The sequence below is a fragment of the Salvelinus alpinus genome, chromosome 17 (assembly GCF_045679555.1).
Source record: "Salvelinus alpinus chromosome 17, SLU_Salpinus.1, whole genome shotgun sequence".
Taxonomy (NCBI): Eukaryota; Metazoa; Chordata; class Actinopteri; order Salmoniformes; family Salmonidae; genus Salvelinus; species Salvelinus alpinus.
In genome coordinates this window covers 11,561,339-11,586,147 of record NC_092102.1, presented here as the reverse complement: position 1 = coordinate 11,586,147, position 24,809 = coordinate 11,561,339, and the positions used below count along the sequence as shown (strand labels likewise).

The following is a 24,809-nucleotide window of genomic DNA, read 5'->3' as shown; positions in this document are numbered from 1 at the left end:
AATAGCCTATATATTAACAAAATAAAATGGCAAATAGCCTATGTTGCAAATTATTTGTTTTCTTTTATTTTCAGTGAATAGTTATGTGTCTTTATCATCACGGTGAAACTGCTTTGGGTGCGACAATGCGCTGTTTAGTGAACACACTGTATTTATTTTTTGGGGGACTTAAAGCTCAAAGTTTGTGGACCAGAAATGGATAGAAGAAGAATATTAATATAACTCTGTTGCACTCGACTATGTTCTTGCCTATTAGTTGAACTGTACTGTATTGTACTCTTCCCCTGCAATTCTCTGAAAAAAATGTCAATTTCAAGGTGACGCAACGCCTGGTTATACTGCGTTTCTGTCTAAATGTATAGTGTCTAGAGCCATGGCATCTAAATGATGGTAATAACAGGTGGATTAATTCGGGTGGGACTGTGTAGGACCTCACTGAAGGCCCAGGCGCCAGGCCCACGGCACGCTACTGAGTAACATATTTGCAATTCTCCATGCCTAACGTTATATCTTTAAAAAAAACTGCAGTAGAAAGGATTATCTATTAAGCTCAGTTGTCCTGAGTCTGCACAACTCTGCCAGGACCTAGGATCAAGGGAGATACTCAAGGGAGAACTCCAAGAGTGTGCAAAGCTGTCATCAAGGCAAAGGGTGGCTACATTGAAGAATCTCAAATATAAAATATATTTTGATTTGTTTACCAATCAATATTTAGATTTTTTCACTATTATTCTACAGTGTAGAATAATAGTAAAAATAAGAAAAACCTTTGAGTAGGTGTTCTAAAACTTTTGACTGATACTGTAAGTTTATTCGTTTAATGTCTGCATCTGCTCCACGGGTCTCTGCCACAGTGTCGCACATCATCTTCTGGCAGAACAATGGGAGGGAGTGTGAGCGTTAGGAAGTGTGTGTGTATATTTTCAGGTGTTTGTGCTCTTATCCGCTTATTAGAAAAGTGTGTTCAAGGGTGTGCACGATGGGTAAAGGTTCACATTGGTGTACTGTACAGTGAAATAGGAAAGATGTCTTCACAATACTGTCATGCCATGCAGCAAGCTACGAAGAACATTATCATGATTTTCGCCACAATTATCACCATCATCTTCACTAACACCACCATAATCATCACCCATATCATCACGATCATCGTCACACCATCATCATCCTCGTCACCATGATTACCAACAACGCCACCTTAATCACCCGTTCACAATCCTTAGACATGCAGGACAGAGTGCTAACCATCTACCTGGTCAACCATGGGGAACTCTGTTAGTGAATTAATCAATGCAGTTTCCTAACAATCACACCAGATGATCCTTCCAGTCAGAAGTTACATGAAACCAAGAAAGGGGTCAATCAGATTGAGCACGTTCAAATCATCCACAAATTGATTTAGGGGTCATGCCTTTAGGAGATTATACAGCCATTGGCATCAACCAGGAGCTTAGTTATACATGTGAATACCAGACCTGGGTTCAAATAGTATTCAATTGCTCGAGCGTGCCTGGAGTGCCAGATGTACGGGTTGGTAGATTGGTTTCCGTTGCGCCAGGCAAGCTCAATCAAGCACAGCGATAGCATTTGGAGGATTTCCAATACTATTTGAACCCAGGTCCGGTGCAAACAAGACTCCCTGAAAGAATTTCACACAGGAGAGAAGATCAGGGGGATGGGGGCACGCTTCGAGAGAGAGAGAGGGTGTCACAAAGAGGGGCGAGCAGGGGGACCGTTCTTACCGCCATGACCCTAGGGGAGGGCTGCCTGTCGACGGGGCGATCAAACACCCGGTATTCCATTTTCTGTGTCACACAGTTACTTATCTGAGGGGGGAGACAGGGAGGGCACACACACACATTGAAAGGGTCTGCTCTTCACGTTGTGTAGAAGAAGTGTAATGATCCAGCAACACAGATGCAACAAACCTCTGGGTTTCCACTTACCCTGGATTGCTGACCAGGCTCGAACAAGTGTGTGTGTGTGCACTTCTGTATCTGTGTGCTTTTGTGTGTGTGTTTCGTGTGTGCATGTGTATGTATGTACAGTGGTTCTTCCTTTAAAAGTTGCGTCGTACTGCAACAGTGTTTGCGGGCTGCCACAAAATTCTATGGAAGTTATTAAGTGTCAGCCATTGTTGCCATTAATGGTAGTTAGTACTAGTTTGCCCTCCAGAGGGCATCTTTGAGAAGCTAAGTTATTGAAACGATATGGAGCTGTAGGCCACAGAGTCAAAGGGAGCCTTGAATAGAACAGACTATATTGGATAGATTTTTAGAAATGTAGCTTAATTATTTTGATGATTATTATGGTTTTTCGAACGGAAATGCATTTCTTACTGTAGCTGATGTACTGAAGGTCTAAGGGTTTCCGTTTGGAAAATATGGCACTATACAATGAGTTTCTATTCCAAGAAAATGAAAATGCATTTGTTACTGTAGCTGTTTTAGCATAACTTACTTATTGGCATAAAGGCCTACTTAAATATACAGTACATCAATCAATCACTCATTAATTTGTGCATGTCATCACACAGCATACAAGTTATCCATGTCTTTAAATACAGTCAAGCATTTTAGTTATACAACTGAATAACAAAGGGAGCTTTGATTCATTTTACAATCACGGCTAAAGCGATTTAATTAAGGGTTTCAGTTAGGGAAATATGGCGTTGTACAACGTGACCGGTCGGGAGTATGCCTAGGCTACTAAGTGACTGCGAGTGAAGAGCAAAATAATCCTTACATTTCCATAAAAATCTGATTTATTTATAAAAACCAGTCCCCATGCTCTGTCATTCAGTGATATTTATTCCCATAGTAATTTGTTATGGATCCATTCAGATGTGGTTAGAAAACAGTGCATTTGGTGGGCTATGGAAAATATATAGGAGAAGTGACATGTCTTGCAAACATCCATTGATACTGTACATTTAAAGTCCCTAAACTCGGCAAGAGTCTATTGTCCTGCTGATAGTACATCATGGGTGGATGGCTTATAGCCCATCAAGAAAACGTTGTTTGCAGAGTCGACAAACAGGAGGTTGAGTTCCAGAGCTCACAGGTGTGCCTGGCATGCGACTCCATCTTGTGCCTCACCCTCTTCATTCTCCGCATGACTCTCCACCAATACCACCTGGCTCTGGACCAATGCATCAGCTGATACATTTTACAATCACGGCTAAAGCGAATTCAGTACTGGTCTCAGTTAGGAAAATATGGCGCTGTACAACGGGACCTGTCGAGAGTAGGCCTAAGCTACTAAGTGAAGAGCAAAATATCCTAACATTTCCAAATAAAAATCTGATTGATTTATCAAGACCAGTCCCATGCTCTGTCATTCAGTGATATTTACTCCCTATTGTCCTGCTGATAGTTGAAATAAACATCTTCATTTTGAAAGAGTATTTTTATCATTCTTTTTTTAACGAAAGCTTAAATACTGTAGAGTATATGCTTGATCCGACATTTTGCAAGTTGCATGAGGTTTGGAGTTAGAAATGTAAAACTTTAGAGTTCTTAATACATTGCAAGTTGGGGGGATTTTTTTTCCACACCTACAGTAGCCGAGCTATGAGACTACCTTTTTGTAAAGGTTGAAGAGTCTATTGTCCTGCTAATAGCCCATCCTGGAAATGTTGTTTGCAGAATTCACAGCCTGCTACGCTTGTGAAAAACAAAATATCTCCAACATTTATATCTAAGGGGCTTTTATATAATTATAATGCAGGGTTAATAATAATAATAATCATCGTTGGATAACAGATCGGCTCTCGGAACTCATTAATTTAAGAGAAGACTTCTATCTTCAATATAATCATTAATTCAGAAGGTTATTAAACCCATAGGTTTTAGGCCTGCAGTAGGTTATAATAAACAGAAAATTACGTGTCAATTCATAAACCATGTGCCATGGAATCGGTACATCGAAAATCTCTTCCAAACTATTTTGTAATCTATATGGCACAGCTTTCAATTTTTTGGTCCTTAAATGAAACTGGTATATATTTATTTATTTATCACATTGTCTTTAATCAATGTTGGTCTTTAATGCAGGGCCGACAGACAAGTTCCTTATTTTGATAAAGGTTCCAATTGATAAAGTTTTTTTAATCAAATAGTATATTTGAGTTTAAGTACAATATTTGTTGTGTCTTTTCTGGTGGATTAAACTGAAATTGCAACCAACTTTCTATGGCTTGTTTAAAAAATAACGATATGTTGGAGATGATTTCATTTTGAAATAACCGAAAGTGAGTGGTTGTAATCTGAATAAAGGGAAAAAGGCCATTATTGAACATGGGGTGAGACATTCTTACTCATTTGTAAATGAAGGCAGTTTGTTATTTAGAATGATTTATTTCTGTTTTTAGAGGGAGAGAAACCAAAAGCCCACCGTGCCTATTTTTCGAAAATCGTCAATTCACATGTCAAGGGAAATTCCCCCATTGTATTTACACAAGTTCTCTCTTAACTCCAGGACCACCAACAGTTTTTTGTTGTTGTTGCCTGATGCAGGACTCTAGTGCCAGAGAAGACTCAGACTGAAAACGCCTCCATTAATTTACAATTAGATAGTCAATTTGTGCCACAGTTTAGACTACCGATAGATCAGCACTCTAACTCCCCCTTGTGATAGTGTGGTGCAATGACAGAATGCCACCGTCTACCACTAATGGTCGCGGCATAAGCTCGTCACTTTTAAAGGAAGAACCACTGTAGGTGTGTGTGTCTCACCATGGCCAACTCTGCTTCCAGCTCCTTGATCCTGTTCTCCTTCAGGTCCAGTTGGGAGCGCAGGGCGCCAGCATGCTCTGTGGATTCCTTGGTCTGCCGCCGCAGGTCCCACTTCTCCCTTTCCAACAGGTCCTTCTCCTTAGCCAGCGCCTTCACTGCATCCTCACTCTCCTGACAGAGAGACAAGGGAAGAGAGGGAGGGAAGAAAGTAAGAGGAGAGGGACAGAGAGAGGGAAGTGGAGAAAGAGGGGCAGAGAGAGGCGAGAGACAGATAAGAGAAAGGGAGCGAGCAATAGACCAGAGGAATAGTGTTAGATCGAGTAAGGAATCAGCACACATTCATTCATCTATTCAATCACTTATCCCATAACATAAGTTCATGACAATCATTACACAACTTCTGTGAAGCGTGCGATTGATGTGTACTTTCTATATTAATTACAGCTAACTACTCAAGCCTTTTGCTGCATGCCCAGCATTGTATGTCTGTGTGTGTGAGACGTGTCATACTTTTCTGTGCTGTTCGTAGTTGCGGATGAAGTCCCTTAACTGCTCCTCTCGGCTCTCTAGCGTGGCATAGAGCTGCTGCATCTGGTTGACGAGATCTGCTTTCTCCGCCTTCAAATGCTTCCGGTCCGCCTTCATCGCTATGGAGATAATAAGAGAGACCCGGTTAGCATAGCTTCTATCCACCTCATTTTCAAACATTGCTATGGGCACAGCCAAAGAATGGAAGTGATGGATTCAACTTCTGCTTTACTTCCCTACTGCGGCGCGCCTGTGGCAAACAAAATTATTTGAAGGAGTCAATTTATAGAGTAGAAAAAAAGTAAAGTAAACAAGTGTATAAATGTAATGTAATATTTATTTAATTGAAGTTCGCTAACGTTAGTTAGACCTACTAGTGGGCTAGTTCTGTTGTGATAATAACGTTAGTTGTGTTGTGTCAAAGTTAAAGGCCATCCAACAAGCCAAAAACTAAAACGTTGGTGAGCATCCACACTAGAGAACACTGACAGTTTATCGTTCTGCAGCCCTACACCTGTCAATCAACTGATCAATGTATATTGCTTGCTGCCTATTAATAAGGTGGTAATACAAGACCATTCATGAAGTCTCTAATGTACAGATACTGGCTCAGACCATTCAATGCTTTCAGGGTGTGTTCATTATCATAGTGACAACTGCAAATAACACTTCAATGTAGGCTACATGTAGTCTTAATGAAAATAATATAGTAACTCGTATTTAAAAGTAGCGATTCAAAAACAAACACTGTTAAACCTGCACATCTATTACAGCATGTCATTCCCTCATTGCTCAAGTGGTTTGCAAGTGATTTCCATTTTTCTAATGGTTGACAATGCCTTTGGGTCTTCTTTTTCACTGTGCTCGTCTCTCTGTCTGTCCTGTGCAACTATTTGCAATGCATCAGTGCAACAATGTTATCATAATTGGCCAAAAGTGATCACACCAATGCACTTTCTCTCCTCAACATTCCCCAACATGCATTTTCTATGCTGTAGGCCTGTTTTACATTCATCAATTAACAAGAGCAAGCCTGCTTCTTTCCCTGAATAGGCTATTAAGCCTAGTGTAAATATTAAAAATAAATAAATGTCCTATAGCTTTTCCTGGGATTTCACGAGAAGAGGAATGGCCTATTGCAGAGAGGCTTGCGTAGCCTATAGCTCAGGGGTAGGAAACCCTGTTACTGGAGTGTTGCAGGTACTGCAGGATTATGTTCCAATGAGGCACAACACCTGAACAACTGAGCTAATTGATCAGTTCAATGGTTGCCTAAATTCAACACACCTGGTATTCCAGGTTGGTTAAATCAAAAACATAAAGTGCCTGCAGCACTCCAGGACCAGGGTTGACTACACCAGCTATATAGCATGTACACGGGAACAGCTGGAAGAGAAAGGCTAGTGATGTGTAGCCGAAGTAAGAAGCTAAATATTAGGCCATTCATTAGCCAAATAGTATGGCTATAGGCTAAATATTTATCTTTTAAAGTGCAAGAAAAAAAGTTTACAGATTATGAAATGGCAGATATGTAACACAACGTGCCATTGGAACACAGGAGTGATGTTTGCTGATAATGGGCCTCTGTATGCCTATGTAGATATTCCATAAAATATCAGCCGTTTCCAGCTACAATAGTCATTTACAACATTAACAATATCTACACTGTATTTCTGATCAATTTGATGTTGTTTTAATGCACAAAAAATTTGCTTTGCTTTCAAAAACAAGAACCTTTCTAAGTCACCCTGAACTTTTGAACGCTAGTGTACAATTTCATAGAAACTTTTAAAATGGTCATTAATTCTCATTGTTGTTTCTAATTACCACTTTTATATCTTTATCTTTGAAAATTATTACTGGATTAGCATGTATTCATTTTGTGAGAGCTGCCAGATACACTACATGACCAAAAGTGAGTAGGGACCTGCTGTCGTATTTCTGGTCGATATGCTGGTGAGTTTCCGCCACTCTGATATCCAAAATGTATTTCCGGCTGTATGTAATAACGCAAGAAATAACAAACAAATCATCAAACTGCAAAGATGCTAAGAAGCTAGAAACCGAGTGGCCATGTCTATCGGCACCACCTTGATAACCTAATGAAGCCGGTGACGGAAGTGGTTAGCTCGTTAATGTTATCGGCAAAGTCTCTGAACATATTCCAATCAGCGCAAGCAAAGCAATCCTGTAGCATAATATCTGGTTCTGATGACCATTTCTCAACTGAGCCAGTCACTTCTGCTTCTTGTTTGAGCTTCTGCGTGTGACCAGGAAGCAGGAGTACAGAGTCATTATGTGATTTGCCGAATGGGAAAGATGGATACCTAGTCAGTTGTACAACTGAATGCATTCAACTGAAATGTGTCTTCCGCAATTAACCCAACACCTCTGAATCAGAGAGGTGCGGGGGGCTGCCTTAATTGACATCCACGTCATCGGCACCCGGGGAACATTGGGTTAACTGCCTTGCTCAGGGGCAGAACGACAGATTTTTAACTTGTCAGCTCTGAGATTCGATCCAGCAACCTTTCGGTTACTGGCCCAAAGCTCCTACCCACCAGGTTACCTGCCGCCCAGGGAGAACTTTATATGCTTGCGGGTAGATTAACAGTGGTCTAGGACTCTATTGCCCCTAGTGGCAAAGGAGACTTGTTGATTTTAGTTGGGCATCACGTGTCTTAATGACGTGGAATAAAGTTTGCCGACAAACGGGGAAATCAGCCTCCGGATTCAAGTCTTCCTGCTTATTTATAGCCTCACACAGATCGTTACAGTTGAAGTCAGAAGTTTACATATACCTTAGCCAAATACCTTTAAACTCTTCAATTTTCACAATTTCTGATATTTAATCCTAGTAAAAATTCCCTCTCTTAGGTCAGCTAGGATCACCACTTTATTTTAAGAATGTGAAATGTCAGAATAATAGTAGAGAGAATTATTTATTTCAGCTTTTATTTCTTTTTTAGTTCTGACGACACATTTTATATAAAATTGAGGTCAGGGCTTTGCGATGGACCTCTCCAAATTCTTGACTTTGTTGTCCTTAACTTCTCTAGGGTAGGGGGCAGCATTCGGAATTTTGGATGAAATGCATGCCCAAATTAAACGGCCTGTTTCTCGGGCCCAGAAGATATGATATGCATATAACTGGTAGATTTGGATAGAAAACACTCTAAAGTTTCCAAAACTGTTAAAATAGTGTCTGAGTTTAACAGAACTGATTTGGCAGGCGAAAACCTGAGAAGAATCCATTCAGGAAGTAGTTTTTTCTTTGGTTTGTAGTTTTCTATTCAATGCCATTACAGTATCCCTTGACTTAGGACTCAACTTGCAGTTTATATGCCTTCCACTAGATGTCAACAGTCTTTAGAAAGTGTTTCAGTCTTGTATTCTGAAAAATGAGGAAGTAAGAGCAGTCTGAATGAGTGGACCCTAAAGTTTCACGGAGCTTTTTCTTGCGCACAACTGAGAGAGTGCGTTTCTTGTTTACATTTTATATTGACGACGTTATTGTCCGGTTGAAATAGTATCGATTATTTAGGCTAAAAACAACCTGAGGTTTGAATATAAACATCGTTTGACATGTTTCTATGAACTTTATGGATACAATTAGGATTTTTTTGTCTTCCTGTTTTGACTGCGTTTGAGCCTGTGGATTACTGAAGAAAACGCGCGAACAAAACTGAGGTTTTTGGGTATAAAGAGACTTTATCGAACAAGAGGAACATTTATTGAGTAAATGAATGTCTGCTGAGTGCAACCATATGAATATCATCAAAGGTAAGGGATTAATTTTATCTCTATTTCTAAATTGTGTAACTGTTCTATCTGGCTGGCTACTGTTTGTAATGATTTGTCTTGTGGGCTATGTTCTCATAATCGTAATGTATGCTTTCGCCGTAAAGCATTTTTTAAATCTGACACCGTGGTTGGATTCACAAGAAGTTAATCTTTAAACCTATGTAAAATATGTCTTGTTTTCTGAATTTTTATAATGAGTAGTTCTGTATTTGAATTTGGCGCCCAGCAGTTTCACTGGCTGTTGAAGAGGTGGGACGTTACCGTCTCACGTGCCCAAGAGAGGTTAAGCAATTTTGCCAAAACTTTGGAAGTACAGTATAAGAAATGATAGTGGATACATTTTGTGAAAATAAAGTAAAAATACATGGCGAAAGAATCAAAATAGCAAAGTTGGGTCGTAGCTCGGAAAACGGCGGCAATACAGTACGGCGACATCTAATATATGCACCATCTTTGACTCATCACATACGATGCTGCTACTGTCTATATATCCTGTTGCCTAGTCACTTTACCCCTACCTGTTTGTGCATATCTACCTCAATTACCTCGTACCCCTGCACATCGACTCGGTACTGGTATCTCGTGTATACAGTGTTAACATTTTATTCATTTAGCAGACGCTCTTATCCAGAGCGACTTACAGGAATAATTACTCATTCTATATTTATTCCACGTGTTTTTTTTCTCTCTCTGCATTGTTGGGAAGGGCCTGTAAGTAAGCACTTCACTGTTAGTCTACACTTGTTGTTTACAAAGCATGTGACAAATACAATTTAATTTGATTTGACCATCCCAGCGCAAACTTTTCACAAGGACAGATTCACCTCCTTTTTATCCCCTCTGTTCACCCACGGTCTCCAGGAGACAAATCACCATGCAAACGTGAATAAATCACCATGCCAACGTGATGTATGACTGAACCACCAGGCCGGACCGCAAGAACCCCCTCATTGGTCAGGCCAACAAGAAGCTCCGCTCCTCTCTGCACATTCTTTTTCTTTTTTTGTATTTATTTCACCTTTATTTAACCAGGTAAGCTAGTTGAGAACAAGTTCTCATTTACAACTGCGACCTGGCCAAGATAAAGCAAAGCAGTTCGACACATACAACAACACAAAGTTACACATGGAATAAACAAACATACAGTCAATAATACAGTAGAAAAAGTCTATATACAGTGTGTGCAAATGAGGTAAGATAAGGGAGGTAAGGCAATAAATAGGCCAAGGTGGCGAAGTAATTACAATATATCAATTAAACACTGGAGTGAATAGATGTGCAGAAGATGAATGTGCGAGTAGAGATACTGGGGTGCAAAGGAGCAAGATAAATAAATAAATAAATACAGTATTGGGATGAGGTAGTTGGATGGGCTATTTACAGATGGGCTATGTACAGGTGCAGTGATCTGTGAGCTGCTCTGACAGCTGGTGGTTAAAGCTAGTGAGGGAGATATGAGTCTCCAGCTTCAGTGATTTTTGCACATGCTGCTGGAAACTATATCAAAGCCCCCTTTGCATCGGCAACTGTTCGGCAACAAAAACTCTCTACAACCCGGCAAAGCCTTGTTCATTGTCACAGTGCATGGAGGGGTGGGGTGCATTCATAAACAACCAGAATTGGGGTTGTCTCAGTTCATTCAGAGAGCCAGAGGTTCTGTGCTAAGCCGGACAGGTGAGAGGAAATCGCCAGGGTGCCTCATTTGCTGTCTGCCATATTAATTGCTTCCATTCTCAGAAGCACGGGGGGCTTGTCCAAGACTGGCCCTCCAAAAGTCATAATATGAGACAGGGCAAACCACAAAGGATCCGGGCAAATAGACCTAGAGCTAATGTTGTGTGTAAGTTTTGAGTTTGAGGACAAGGCAGTGGAAAAATAAATGTTGAATTGATGTCTTTTCAAACACTGTCTCTGTGATGGAACAAGCACCTGTGTATGTGTGGATGTTCGCATGTGTGTATGTTTGTGAATTAATGCATGTGTATTAACATACACTATGTGTGTGCGTGCATGCATGCATGCGTGTATTCATCAGCTCAAGGGCACTCCAGGTAACAGTGGGATTGAGAGAACAAACCACACTGGTAAAACAAATGCATTGCCAGCAGCAGGACACAGACCAATCTACCCACGGTTCCCCAAACACATCACAGACCAAAACCATACCCCATTTGTTCAACCTTATCTCATCATTGTCTGTGAGACACTGGCAAAAGCGGTTTTGACCACACAAAGCACACGCTCTTTTGACAATAGCAGCTGGGGTTCTTTCATACTGTGGCTGTGCCCGAAACGGAACATTATTCCCTATATAGTGTACTGGTTTTGAACAGAGCCCTGTGGACTCTGGTCAAAAGTAGTGCACTATTAGGGAACAGGTTACCATTTCCGACACAGCCTTTATATTGTGAGCTGATAGCACACTAAAAGCCTATACCCTTCTCTGTAGTGCACCTGGAGTGTTTGGAGAGGAGATGGGGGGGACATGAAGTGGTGAAGTGGCTTCATTCAGTAGTGTGTTGGGAACATCATGTTCCTGTGGGAGCTCTCGTGGCTCAAGAGGATCCTACTTCCTGTGTCTTGTGACTGAACCACAGTGGGAAGCGGACTGAACATAATGAGTCTTCAGCAGGAAACGGGCTGATATATTAATTTTCCACTGGAAAAAAACACATCACTTTTGTTGTTGTGGGCTTTCAGTTTTATAGTTTTCCAAGACGCAAGCCAACCAACCGGGAAAAACCGGACAATGTCAAATCAATATTTGATTTTGGCGGATATTCAATTGAGTTTTCAACAAATGTGATTGCAAAATGAGAGTCTGTACCGTTGCTTACTTTTTGTGAATTCAACCCCCAATATTTATTGATGTTAAGTCAGTATGTACAAAATATATTAAATATGACATTTATAACATAAATCATGACTCAAAATGTCTCAGGAAAAAAAACATCACTGTTGTAAAGAATGAATACAAGATTCCTGTGGTTATGATGAGGCATGTGTAGGAGATGATGTGAAGGATTTTTGAGGGAGTGTTATAAAATTCTCCTCATGTATCTTTTTTGTCACAGAAAAAAAGTGACTCCTGCTACAAAAACACTACCAGGCACAATGTTTGTAGCATCAATGGATTTTCTTTTAAATGCACCTCCAGGATTCAGCCTTATGTAGGAATGATATCTTAAATGGAACCCTATTCCCTATGTAGTGCACTACTTACAAAATAAAAGTAGTGCACTACAAAGGGAATAGGGTGCCATTCAAGCTTGGTCTACTATTTTGGTGATTACAGTGTGAATCTTCAGAGATGTTGGAGACAGTTTTGGTCCTCTAATTCCGGTCCCAGAGGTCCGCTTCAGCTCAGGCCCAGCACTCAAGAGAAGAGAGCCTCTTGAGTCATCAAAATCTCCCTTTCGGATAATGACGTTCTTTTCACTAATGACTGAAGCCAATCCATGTTGCCTCTCCAAATTACAGAGAAGGGCCAGGCTTTTAACATGCTATCAGCTCCAAGCACAATTGGGAGAGAACATAAAAAGAGCCTTTGGACTATATGATGGGGATTCATTGTCTATTTAAGTCTGGAACTTAGAAATGCCTGTTACATGAGTGATCTTCATGTGATGGAAGAATTCTGGCAAGTCTGAAATGGGACCATATTCCCTATATAGTGCACTACATTCCCTATATTGAATATTGCCTGAAGGATCTGGCCAATAGTAATGCACTATATAGGCAAAAGGGTTATTTTCAGGACTTGGCCTTGGTTATGTCCTACTACTCAGTATTTCTATGCTGTTATGTTATAAAATGTTAACCTGCACTGTGCTACAACGACGGGTCACTGTAAAACCTAACCTATACCCAACAGCTCTGTCATGACCTGAAATGTACCATTTACCCACAAGCCTCCAGACTGACCTATGACCCTCACTGCTGTAGAGATCCTGTAGTTTACAAGCGAGCCAGGGCAACCAGGGGAGAAACCATTAATAATGGATCAAACATTCCTCATTAACTGGTAGTCCAGGGAGCCTCAGATATGAGTGTGTGTGAAGACCAGTAGTACAGGGGCAGAGAAACAGCAGATACTTTGATATGAAGATGAAGTTGAAAATGAAAATAACTCAAATTAAATTGAGCTGACAGATTTATTAGCTTGCGCTGAATTTGAGAAACCCACTCAACTTGATTATCCGATTCAGTCATTACTGTGACTGACCCAAAACTTGGCACTGCAGTGTTGCTCTTACAGCGTTGGTGAATTTGAACACACTCGCCATTTCTTGACCGTATTTGCGTTTTTTATTTAATCCTCTCACTTTTGACACAATCTGTATCTATTCAGCATCAAAGACTAGGGACTATATTTTAACAAATTTAACACAATGGTCAATCTATGCACTGGGCAGTAATGCTATATATTCGGGGGGGGGTGTCAGAAATATTTGAGCTATTTTTACAAATACAATTATTGGCGCAGTTGCTGGCTGGCACTGGCGTGAAAGGGCTGGGTTTTGATGAATAAACAAGTTGTGGGTGTGTCGATGGCTTGGCCCCTCATTGGCCTATCCGAACGTCCTCCATGGCTAAATATGTGGTTGCTTCAAGTTGTGAATTTACGGTCTTTTATGTATTGCCATGGAATAAACTCAAATTCCAATGTTAGTCTGCTAAACAGCTTACAGAAACAAAATAACAAAATGTAGACCTATCCCATCTTTGCTAAATATGTTAACTTGAGCCTGTTTGCAGTCCACATTGTTCTAAATAATTGCATGGCTTCAATGTTGAAATACCTACATTGCTGTAAGGTTCTGTTTTTTTTCTTAGTCAACCTTGTGTTCTTGAACGTAGCCCTGTTTCTTTGTGTTCTTGAACGTAGCCCTGTCTTTCATTTTTGTTCATTGATTTCACCTGTGCTAGTTACTCACCTGGTCTCATCAGCTCCTTATTTAGTTCAGTTCATTCTGCTTGTGCCTTTGTGAGGTATTGTTCGTTTTGACTCTACTCTACAAATCCTTTTCCTAGCTCGTTTGTGAGAACCAGTTATAGCCTTCAGTCCTAGTTTTGATTCACCTGTCTGTTTGCCTACCTGTGTATGACCATTGCCTGCCTGTGACCACGATTCCTGCATTCTGGGAAGGCGAGATAAACACCTGCCGCGCTCTGCGTGTGTATCTACACTTTTTTCCCCCTGAGTATTCATTACAATAGCATTCACACTGATATAGGGGCTAGGCCTACTGTACATTGTATTATGGCTGAGCATGGACATGCCAAATGTTGTCAATAAGCCAGATTAAATAAACTGAAAAGAGTGAATAATTCAAATCATATTCTATCCAAAACAACTTGTTTTAAGTAGGCTATATATACACTTACAGGCACCATAATTGCAGTGGGCAAATAATATTAAAACAACGCAGACTATGGAGGGTTTTACGCACATCTAAACTTTTCAGTCGCTGGACAAAGATCCAATATAAAGAGAAAGGGAGAATGTCCACTCCCCCTTATACTGCTCCCAAATATAATGTTTTATATACATATTGGAATCATCTTACAAATCGCATTCACACTTCTCCAGAAGTTGCTTTGCAATGCACGCCACGGACGTCCTCACCATAAAACCAGGACAGTTTGGTTTTAATAAAACAAATCGTATTTCTTTCCAAATAACAAATAAATACAAGGTAATGATATCATAAAATCGGCAAGATAAAAAAAAAACTGCGCATTGCTACTATAACGAACCAGCCTTCGTTATAGTAGTCCTATGGTAAGCCTACGGAGGGCTTGGTTTTTAAAAACATGAAACGGAAAACAAACAATTATTACAGGAAAATAACTTCTAAATACGAGGTTTGCCGGTATTCACAGAGGTTCTCATCTGTTGTTTCATGATGGGCATGGACCCACCTTAACGCCAGCTGAAAATAGAGCACTATATGTGGCACTGGCGGTTATTCATAGAAATATGTCTATACTTTTCAAGACAATGAGCAGTAGCTATGGAAACCACCCCTCACAGATTCTAGCATTTCAGTGCTCTCTATAACCCTTATTTCATTACATTATCGAGCGAATTAAGAAGAAAATGTCAACGTAACTTGTAGCGACGTAAGAAGCAAAATTCGGTTTTCAATCAAAATAATGATTATTGCGAGCTAACGTGACGTAACAAATTAATTTGCATGTCTCAAGAGAAAATATCATTTTCCTGGATTAAATTTACCAGATAATTTCCATCAATGGATGTCAATTTAACTTGTTTGACTGCTATCGATTGTAAATAAATCCCTTTTTCGCATGTGCAATGCTATGGATAAATCTGACAGGCGAGTTTGAGTGATGAAAGTTGGACAGAGGGTCATGAAATCTCCAGGCAAGAAACACTTGGACAAACTTAAAAAACAAATGTTATTTTCAGGCAATTGTGCCAGATGTTGAGTACAAACCGTTGGGTTTAAAAAATGGATAATGCAAATAGCTAAGCCTAGGCTACTGAATAAAATCTGGGTTTATGATTGTAGTTAAACTTTGTCATGGTTTTCTTATTTAGATGTAGGCCCATGATAGGCCTACATCTAATTTCAGACAGTTTACAGTAGCCTAGGAAAAATGTCAAATGAACGATTTAGCAGCTTGCTTAGTTCAAATTGATTTATTCAACATAGCGAGGCGATTTTGAGGTAAGAAAGTGCTTGTGTTGCCCAATAGATATAGGCTAATGCTGGAATAGGCTACTGAGAATGGGGGTCATAGTTTCAATCACTGTATCAAATATTCAAAAGATGGATATGAACTGAATATACTTGACTTTTTTATTTTTTTACCTGTAGCATCATCTGTTACCATCAATCTGATGCATTTCAACAAAAGCTGATCGGCAATTGCGATAGATCTGTGACCATGATCACAATTGATAACTTCCAATTGAATTAACAAAATATGGCCTTTAAAAATTGCATAATAACACAAGGCTACAACAGCAATAAACTGGCTAAATAGGCTATTTATTAAATCTGTTTGCCAGCTCCAGGTAGGCTATACAAGTGGCCAAATGGATTTGCAATGACTCCAGTGATATCGTAATTTCAACATATTTATTGTGTCAAATGGTAGGCTACAGTAGCCTACAATGGCATAGAAATTAATAGGCTGCTTGATGGCCAACAGACACAACTGTATCATTCTCCACATTTAATGCCAACTTCATTGTGGACTTTTCCCCATAACAGAAGCACACAAGGGAGTTCAATTTAAAATGTCCACTCACGCAGTGCTCAAGACCCAACAATTCGTATAACCCTTAACTCGCTTGATAAGGTTTTCCATAAAGTCGACATTAGAATGGAGTTAAAACCATCTCTTCCGAGTGAATTTATAAAATGTGCTCTATTTCGCCTAATGTCTATTCAAACGGTTTTCCAGTGCATTTGTCACCGTTATTTCTTATAGATCATTAGTTCTAGTGTGTTAATATTTTTAGGGAAAAAGGGTTTATGTCTGTCTCATTACTCTGTGTAATGTCTCTCTTTTTATGCAGCGAACATGAGGCTCGGTAATGGTGAGGCGAGCGACCAATCACAATTCATTATACCGAGGTGCAATTCATGAAACAAGAGTTATTTAAAGAAGACCATCTAAAGTTTATCTATGGATTTTGGCCTGCTGATTGGTTAATGTCTTGTTTGGGGATTGGTGGATAATGGTACTCTACAACTCCTTGGAGACAAATGGACGGTGAAGATTGAACTATGAAGGAGTGAAAACCCTTTGATTATTTCTCAAGATGAAAAATCTTCAATACAAAAATAAAAAAAGGCTTGGAAGTTTGGAGCACATGAGCCTGGCTGAATTCATGTGTTTCACTTTTTTTCTATGTTGTTTTGAAAGGAGCCTTGATTTGTTAAAACCTCAAACTGTAATTAATTGAATGTGATCAGGTTAATCCTTTACACTTGTGGGAATTGGCCTGTGTGGGTCGGGCTAAATTGAAATGTTTCTTACAGAAGAAATATGAAAAGCATATGCATAACCATGAAGATTATGGGGAAATTATTAAACCAAAGGTGAGGACACAACAGTTAATCTAACACAAGACATTACACTGTTGATTTTATATGCATTTTACATTTACTGTACTTTTCGCTGCATTTCTTTATAACGAAATCTGAAAATACTCTGGATACATTCAGTAACATGATAAGAATATTCCTGGAAAATGTGGGGAAGGTGCAACATAAGACAAAATAAGTACAAGTGTTTGAGTGAGAGGACTAACTGATGACTCCAAGTGTGCACCTACGTAATTTCAATGCACTTTTATGATTCAAATAAGTGTCTTCAACTATAAGGTGCCTTTCTGAGCTCTCCTATCTGTGCCGTTGAGGAACTAGAGAAACACACTTGTAGTTGTTTTGAACACAACCCTACCTCCTCACCATCACGCAATTTATAAATTACAATCTGGGTCAGGTGGGCATCATTTGAAAGCTTGTTCTATTGCCAACATTATTAGGTAAGTTGTAAAATACCAGTTCCGTAAAGTGTTAGACTTTCACAATGTAATTCAAGTTAACATATCGTAATTTTGGTGTGCATAGAGAGGAGTCATGAGTGCATTCACGTGCGTGTGCTGCGGCCAATTTTCTTCACAATAGACAAACATACCCTGGGTTGTTCTGAACAGAATGAGCCTATGACGCCATGTCATCTTGTAACTGTACATCAAACAGTGTTCATAAACGTTGACACTGTATATGACATGGGTATCATGCTATGCAGATGTGAAGTGCACATTTGGACTCATAGATGTTCGGCTTGCTTGTACGGCATCAAAGCTGTATTTGTTGCAATCCTCAACGTCTCATCTTTCAAAATGCATAGAGTACTCTTCATTTACAGCCTTTGCCTCACTCAGACAACAAAACATTAGCAAAAATTACCCAATTAGCAGGAGGGGTGGGCCAACTTCTTGTCGTGTGAAGTGCTCAAATTCAGAACGGCTGTCAGTCAAAACCCATACGCTGTGAAGCGCAAGACCAGAGCTCTGACAATTAGCAGTGTATAGCATGTTACTGTGCAGCCACTGTATTCCAATGTACGCATTTATCGGTGCCCAAATCTGCCATTTTCAACCCGTATACGGGTACTAGTGTAAAGGCCTACGTCAAATATTTGTATAACTAAACCAAGATAGACCACAGCCTATCATTTCAAATGGGAACAAATGTGCCATAGTGGGCAGAACAAGCAAGGTGGGCAGAGCTAAGCATGAGTTAGCGTTAGATGCTATTGGCGCATTCTAGCATTAATTTGCATATTTCTGTTGGGGAATGCCTACTTTGAAGTGCTCAATTCACCTTTGCACTCCTAAACAACGCCATTTGTGGAGACTTTGGCAAAGGGTGAAGTCTACAAAACTTAGCAATTCTGTTTATAACAGATTGTAGTTTTGGGAACAGAAAACTCTGAGATCAAATGTTTCACTGATGAGTAAATTATCAGAATGTCGGCCAAAATCCATCTTCTCCCACTGCTGGCCACTGGTTTTCCTTTTACTACCATATTTGGTAGTGAATGGAAACACCAACCGGATGATTCACATTTATACATCCGGTGAAATAACTCTCATTGTTCTACCTGTGGCTACGTGGTCCAATGAGAGTATCAGAATATTTTGAAGATAAATACACAACGCAAAGGATGAGAGGACAAGAGTACTAGATTTAACGATCAATAGGGAATTGTCAATGTAAATAGTTGGTTTTCAGTTCAGAATCTGTGGAATGTTAACCCTGGACTCAGAGCTACGGTGACACGTTTTCATTGGTCTGTACATTGAGTCTGGAGCAGGATACATGTTATTTGGCCACTGGCCCAGTTGTACTGCAAGGACTTCTGAATGGTCAACCACAGGCTAGGGTGGGAGGTTAGAAATGACATCCTGTTCCTTTGTTCTGTGGAGAAAAGCTGAGGACAGGGGAGACTGAACATTACCTCCCAGCATAACATCTATGATTTGTCCTTCTCAAATACATCTATTTTTCTCCCGCTGATTTGCTTTGGAGTTTATGTTATTGAAGAATAACCAACTGCTAACAAGAGTGTGGTGACTCTTTATGGGTAGCTTTGGGGTGTGTGTGCGTATTCTGAGGAAGGGGTCCAGAGTGTGGGGCTGTGTGGCTTTCTCGAGCACGCCGTAGCGTGAAACATCACTAAATGCACTCGGCAGACTGTGCTTTGATAATGCATTGCCATCTGAATTAACTGGAAATCCCCGAGATAGCCATTCCACAGTGCTAAATTACTCATTAAAAACTGGCAGTGTGGACAAACTACACTTTGACTAATTGATGCATATCAAATATCCAACTTGTTTACAGAGAAATTGTGCCACCCGAAAGGGACTCGGATAAACTTGTAAACACCATAGAATGAGAACAGTACAGCTGCAGTAGCTGGACATTTCAATTCTATAGATCTAAAAGGGGTCCTTCTCTTGGCAAAGGTAGGTTAGGCTATGTCTAAGATGCTTCCATTCCTCATTTCTATCAGCTGTAATGTTCTGTTTAGCTATGTTCACTCCATGCCCTGCACTGTTTACATAATTTGGGTATGTTTCTTACCCTGTTCTTCTGCTGCCCATTCCTGCTAGCTCTAGTGTCCATTGGCATCACAACAAACCTACAATTGTGAGTGGATGGCAATTACCCACCAACACAATTACAGCGTTCTACGCCCAATAAAGGGCATGTAGTGGGCTAAGCACAGGGCATCACATGGAGATGGGGCTGTGCTAGAGTCATACAAAATGAGAGGAAAAGACAACAAGACCTGAAGTGAGGGAAAGAGAGAGAGGGAGGGATGGAGAGAAATAGAAATAACTGATAAGAGTGCTTAGTGCATCCGGGATTGAGAGGAAGGGGGTAGGTGGATCGGAGGTGCCCTTGTTACATTTGACTGCTGTGCTCTCTAGTGGCAGGCAACAGCAGAAGAGGCATGGTGCCGTCCACATCTCTGTCACTCATCTGTAGCACTCCTGCCTCCTTTTTCATCACAACAGATCAACACAAAACCACAGTCCTGCATCACATCAATCTTTGGGAGCGGCAATCAAAGTCCCTGTGAGAGCTTGTAATCTCAAAACTGGGCTCCAGCGAGGATTTCATTTGGGGATCTGGCTGGCTGTTTACAATATGGCTGCCTCTCAAACAGAAATGACACTCTGCCTCAGTTTAATTTGCGGCAGTCGAACATCATTTCATTTGACAAGATACTCTCTAGAACACTTCTGTTTCCCACCAAAAGGTACTTCAAACCAAAGGTCCCTCAGCCTGAACTAATGAGTTCTCTAGTGGGCCTACGCTACTCTGCTAACTCAGGTAACAGTGAGGAAGGAACATGATCTGTTTGAACAAGAGGCTGAATTGAAAAGTCCACTGGTCTTTTAACTGCTGCCAGTATTATGGGGTTGTCATGGTTGCATTACTACTTTGGCCCCACAGGTTTGCTCTCCTGGATTTAGCTAATCGCTTTCATAACAAACCCACAAACTTATTAACCCTGCTACTACTCGTTAGTATGACGAGAGAGAGAGAGAGACTTTCTTTAATGAAACATTCTCATTTCATTAAAACCTCACCACCCCCCCTTAAAAATAAAACACAAATATATCCTGTACTGCATACACGTACCATACTCACCTTTCCCTCTACCACACGATACAAAACAACATCACAATAACCAAAAAAATTCACCGCTTCTCCAACCGTATATCTAAAACATCTTCCCCAGCTATACAGACAGCTCCCCCAACACACCATATCTCCTGAAACATCTCCACACTTTTTATCATTCTATAGAACTCAAATTCAACCATAAGATGCGCAGAGACCATCCCATTAAATAATAGTAAAGGGTCTGTTATCCTCCACCTTTGACCCTGTTCCTCCTTGTTAGCCAAATAGTAAACTTCACCTGAGCAAACAGAAAATTCAACAAATTCCTTCTCCTTATTCGAATACCTGTACCCCATTATAAACATCCCAACAGTAAAAACCACCCTCAACCTCTCTCACAGACATTCCAACAGAGACATTCATGTCATTTTAACCTGGCGCACACAGAAAACACATGAATCAGTTTCTTTCATAACACAGAAGGGACACACCTGCCCGGTTCAACCCGTGCCAACCAGCTGTTAGTGGCCAGGGCTCCATGAAGAACCCTCCACTGGAGGTCCCCTGACCTCTTTGGTACTGGGGGTTTGTAGAGCCCCCTCCATCTAAAACCCACCATACTCTCCACCCCACATACCCCCTGCCACTGATGTGCCTTCACTCCTGTTAGGCTCCTAACCTTAATGCAGAGGTTGTAGAGGGCTTTACCTCCCACCCCTTCAAACTCCCCCAGGCTCGGAGTGTTAAAATCAAACAAGTCCTCCAGACCCCATTACCAGTCACCAGTCTCTGCCGTCACCTGCAGTGGCGGAAACATTGGTGGCCCCTCCCCCTTTAGCCGCTCAAACACCCCCCCTTACCAGCTCAGACAGTGCCTCCTGGACCTCCTTCAGGAATCTCTCCAGCAGCCTAAGAGACGTTATTCCTGTTTGTTGTGCCAGGACTTCCGTGGGTTTTCCACCCTTCCTCTCCCAGCAATCGCAGCCTTTGTAAACTCGCTGCCATCAGTTGCCTCTGCTGGGTGGCCGACTGAACCAATCTCAAAGGGCTGGGTTGTGGAAAATAGGCTCCTCCCACACCCACAGCCCAGGCTCCACACCCCCTTCTCGTGTGAGCCTTTGCAGCTGCCAGGCCCTCAGCGCTGCAGATAAAAAATCGGAGAGACAGCTTTATGAGGAACATCTGCCGGTCCAATCGTAATCCGCCAGCTCTCCTCAGCAGCGTGCATGCCGGTTCCCTCCAGCCAACATCAGTATGGTACAGCAGTCTCTGCACTGCCTTTAGCCGGAAAGCAGCCATCCTGCTCTCCAGTTCCACCAGGCCCTGTCCTCCTTCATGGACGGTAATGTACAACACTGCCGCCCTCAGCCAGTGATGGCCCGACCAGAAAAAGTCCACCAGCTTGCATTGCAAGTCTGAGAGCAGACCGGCAGGGGGGTTGAGGACAGCCAGTTTATGCCACAGGGAAGATGCCACCAGGTTGTTTATTATCAGCACCCTCTCTCTATATGACACTTGGGACAGGAGACACCTCCACCTGGCCAGTCTTGACACCACTGCCTGTGACAGCCCATCCCAGTTCTTCCTGAACCACCTCTCCGCGCCCAGGTACACCCCCAACACTTTAAGCCCTTCACAACCCCACTGAAAACCCCCTGGAAGAAGAGGGACCCTATCCCCCCATGCCCCACATAACAGAGCTTTGCTCTTGCCCCAGTTTACCTTAGCTGATGAAGCTCCCTCGTACACCTTCAGACTTGTCTCTAGTGCCTGCATATCCTGACCATCACAGAAATGTCATCTGCATATGCTGACACTGCTATGCCTGTCACGATATCCATGCCTGTCCAGCACACTCCCTGCAGTCTCCTGCGTAGCAGTCTCAAAAAAGTCTCAATGGCTAGTGTATATAACTGCCCAGATAGAGGGCATCCTTGTCTAATGCCCCGTCTCACCCAGACTGGCCTACTGAGCCCCCCTCCCACCTTGATCATACATGACGCCCCAGCATACAACAGCTTCACACAGGTCAAAAAACTCTTCCCAAACCCAAACATCACATTAAACAGATACTCATGGTCCACTCTATCAAAAGCCTACTCTTGATCTAAAGAGATCATTCCAAAGTTCACATTAGAACCGCTCGACAAGTCCAACATGTCCCTGATTAAGAACAATTTGTCCGTGATTGAGCGTCCCGGTACACAATATGTTTGGTCCTTATCTACTATCGAGTCCAGATGGGACTTCAGTCTGTTAAAGAGGACCTTGGCAAATTTCTTGAAGTCCGCACAGAGCAATGCCACAGGCCTCCAGTTCTTAAGTTCACAGAAGTCCCCTTTTTTGGGCAGGAGAGTCATAGCCACCCGACGGCAGCTCATCGGCAACTCTCCTACACCGACGCATTCACTCAAAAGAAGTCCAGTCCAACTATTCCCCAGAATTTCTTATAAAACTCCACTGGGAGTCCATCCACCCCCGGTGCACGACCGGGGGACATCTGGGTTACGGCCTCTGCCAGTTCATGGGACAACAGAGGAATGTCCATTTCATCCCCTAGGGAGTCCTGCTAACGAGACCTGAGCACACATAGGATCACACATTTCTGCACTATACAACTCAGTATATAACTCCACAGTTTGCTCCCGCATCTCTCCCACCACAGAGGTCACCCGCTCATCAGACAGCCATAGACAAAGCATACCCTTGGCTTCACTGCTCTGTCTTTCCAAACCAAAGAAGAAGGAGCTGGGAGCATCCATCTCCTTGAGCATGGAGCATGGAGAACCTAGCTCTTACAAGTGCTACATTGCCTTGCCCCACCATTTCTACCTCCATCTCAGTAATACAACGCTGTAGTCCTCCCAATACTCTCCTAGCCTCTGAGGATGAGAGAGCTGTATACTGTTGACAGAAAAGCCAAATTTGGACTTTCTCCACATCCCACCATTGACTCAGAGACTCATACTCTTCTCTTCGCTGCCCCCACCTTTCCCAAAAGGTCTGGAAACCTGAGCAAAAAGTGGCATCTTGTAAGAACTTTATATTAAACTTCCAATAGGATACATGCCGGGGCCCTGGTGAATAAGACAGCCGAGCCATGGTTATGTGGTGATCCGAAAACCCCACCGGGAGAATGGTGGCACCCAACAGCCTATTGCTCAAATTCCTGAACATGTAAAAATGATCAAGTCGGGCTGCACTCACCCTAGCCCCAAAAACATTCACCCATGGATACTGTCTTGTGTTGGGATGTTTAGTTCTCCTAACATCCATTAGGTCGAACTGATTAATGATGTCCCTTAAACTTGTTATGGCTGGGGGCAGCATTTTCACGTTTGGATGAAAAGCGTGCCCAGAGTAAACTGCCTGCTACTCAGTCCCAGTTGCTAATATATGCATATTATTAGCAGATTTGGATAGAAAACACTCTGAAGTTTCTAAAACTGTTTGAATGATGTCTGTGAGTATAACAGTGAGGTAGATTTTCAACCAAGCTCTCATTGAAATTACAGCGAGATATTGATGAGTTTTTTTCCTACGGCTTCCACTAGATGTCAACAGTCAATAGAACTTTGTCTGATGACTCTAATGTGAAGGGGGACTGAAGGAGACAGGAATTAGTCAGGTCTGCCATGAGCTGACCATGCTTTCACATGCGGAGGACCTCCGTTCCACCGCTCTTCTGAAGTCAATCTAATTCTCCGGTTGGAACGTTATTCAAGATGTATGTTAAGGGGAAACATTTGGAATGGCCAAGTCAATGTCTTGGAATGGCCTCAATCCAATTGAGAATCTGTGGTATGTCTTAAAGATTGCTGTACAACAGTGGAACCCATCCAACTTCAAGGAGCTGGAGCAGATTTGCCTTGAAGAATGGGCAAAAATCCAAGGGGCTAGATGTGCCAAGCTTATAGAGACAAACCCCAAGAGACTTGCAGCTGTAATTGCTGCAAAAGGTGGCTCTACAAAGTATTGACTTTGGGGGAGGGGGTGAATAGTTATGCACGCTCAAGTTTTCTGTTTTTTTTGGTCTTATTTCTTGTTT

At 41.6% G+C, this 24,809-nt stretch overlaps 1 protein-coding gene across 3 annotated transcripts in view; it reads right to left on the bottom strand.

The window, feature by feature from the left end:
- Nucleotides 1-24,809, bottom strand: part of LOC139542148 (kazrin-like) — a 226,436-nt gene that overhangs the window by 33,312 nt on the left and 168,315 nt on the right. For 2 of the 3 annotated variants that reach the window (XM_071347236.1, XM_071347238.1), the window contains 3 exons: nucleotides 5,247-5,383; nucleotides 4,737-4,907; nucleotides 1,743-1,826 (listed from right to left, as the gene is read on the bottom strand). In XM_071347236.1, the coding sequence (XP_071203337.1) occupies nucleotides 1,743-1,826; nucleotides 4,737-4,907; nucleotides 5,247-5,383 (392 nt within the window). The remainder of the gene's footprint in view (nucleotides 1-1,742; nucleotides 1,827-4,736; nucleotides 4,908-5,246; nucleotides 5,384-24,809) is intronic. The other variant, XM_071347237.1, reaches the window with a different exon arrangement.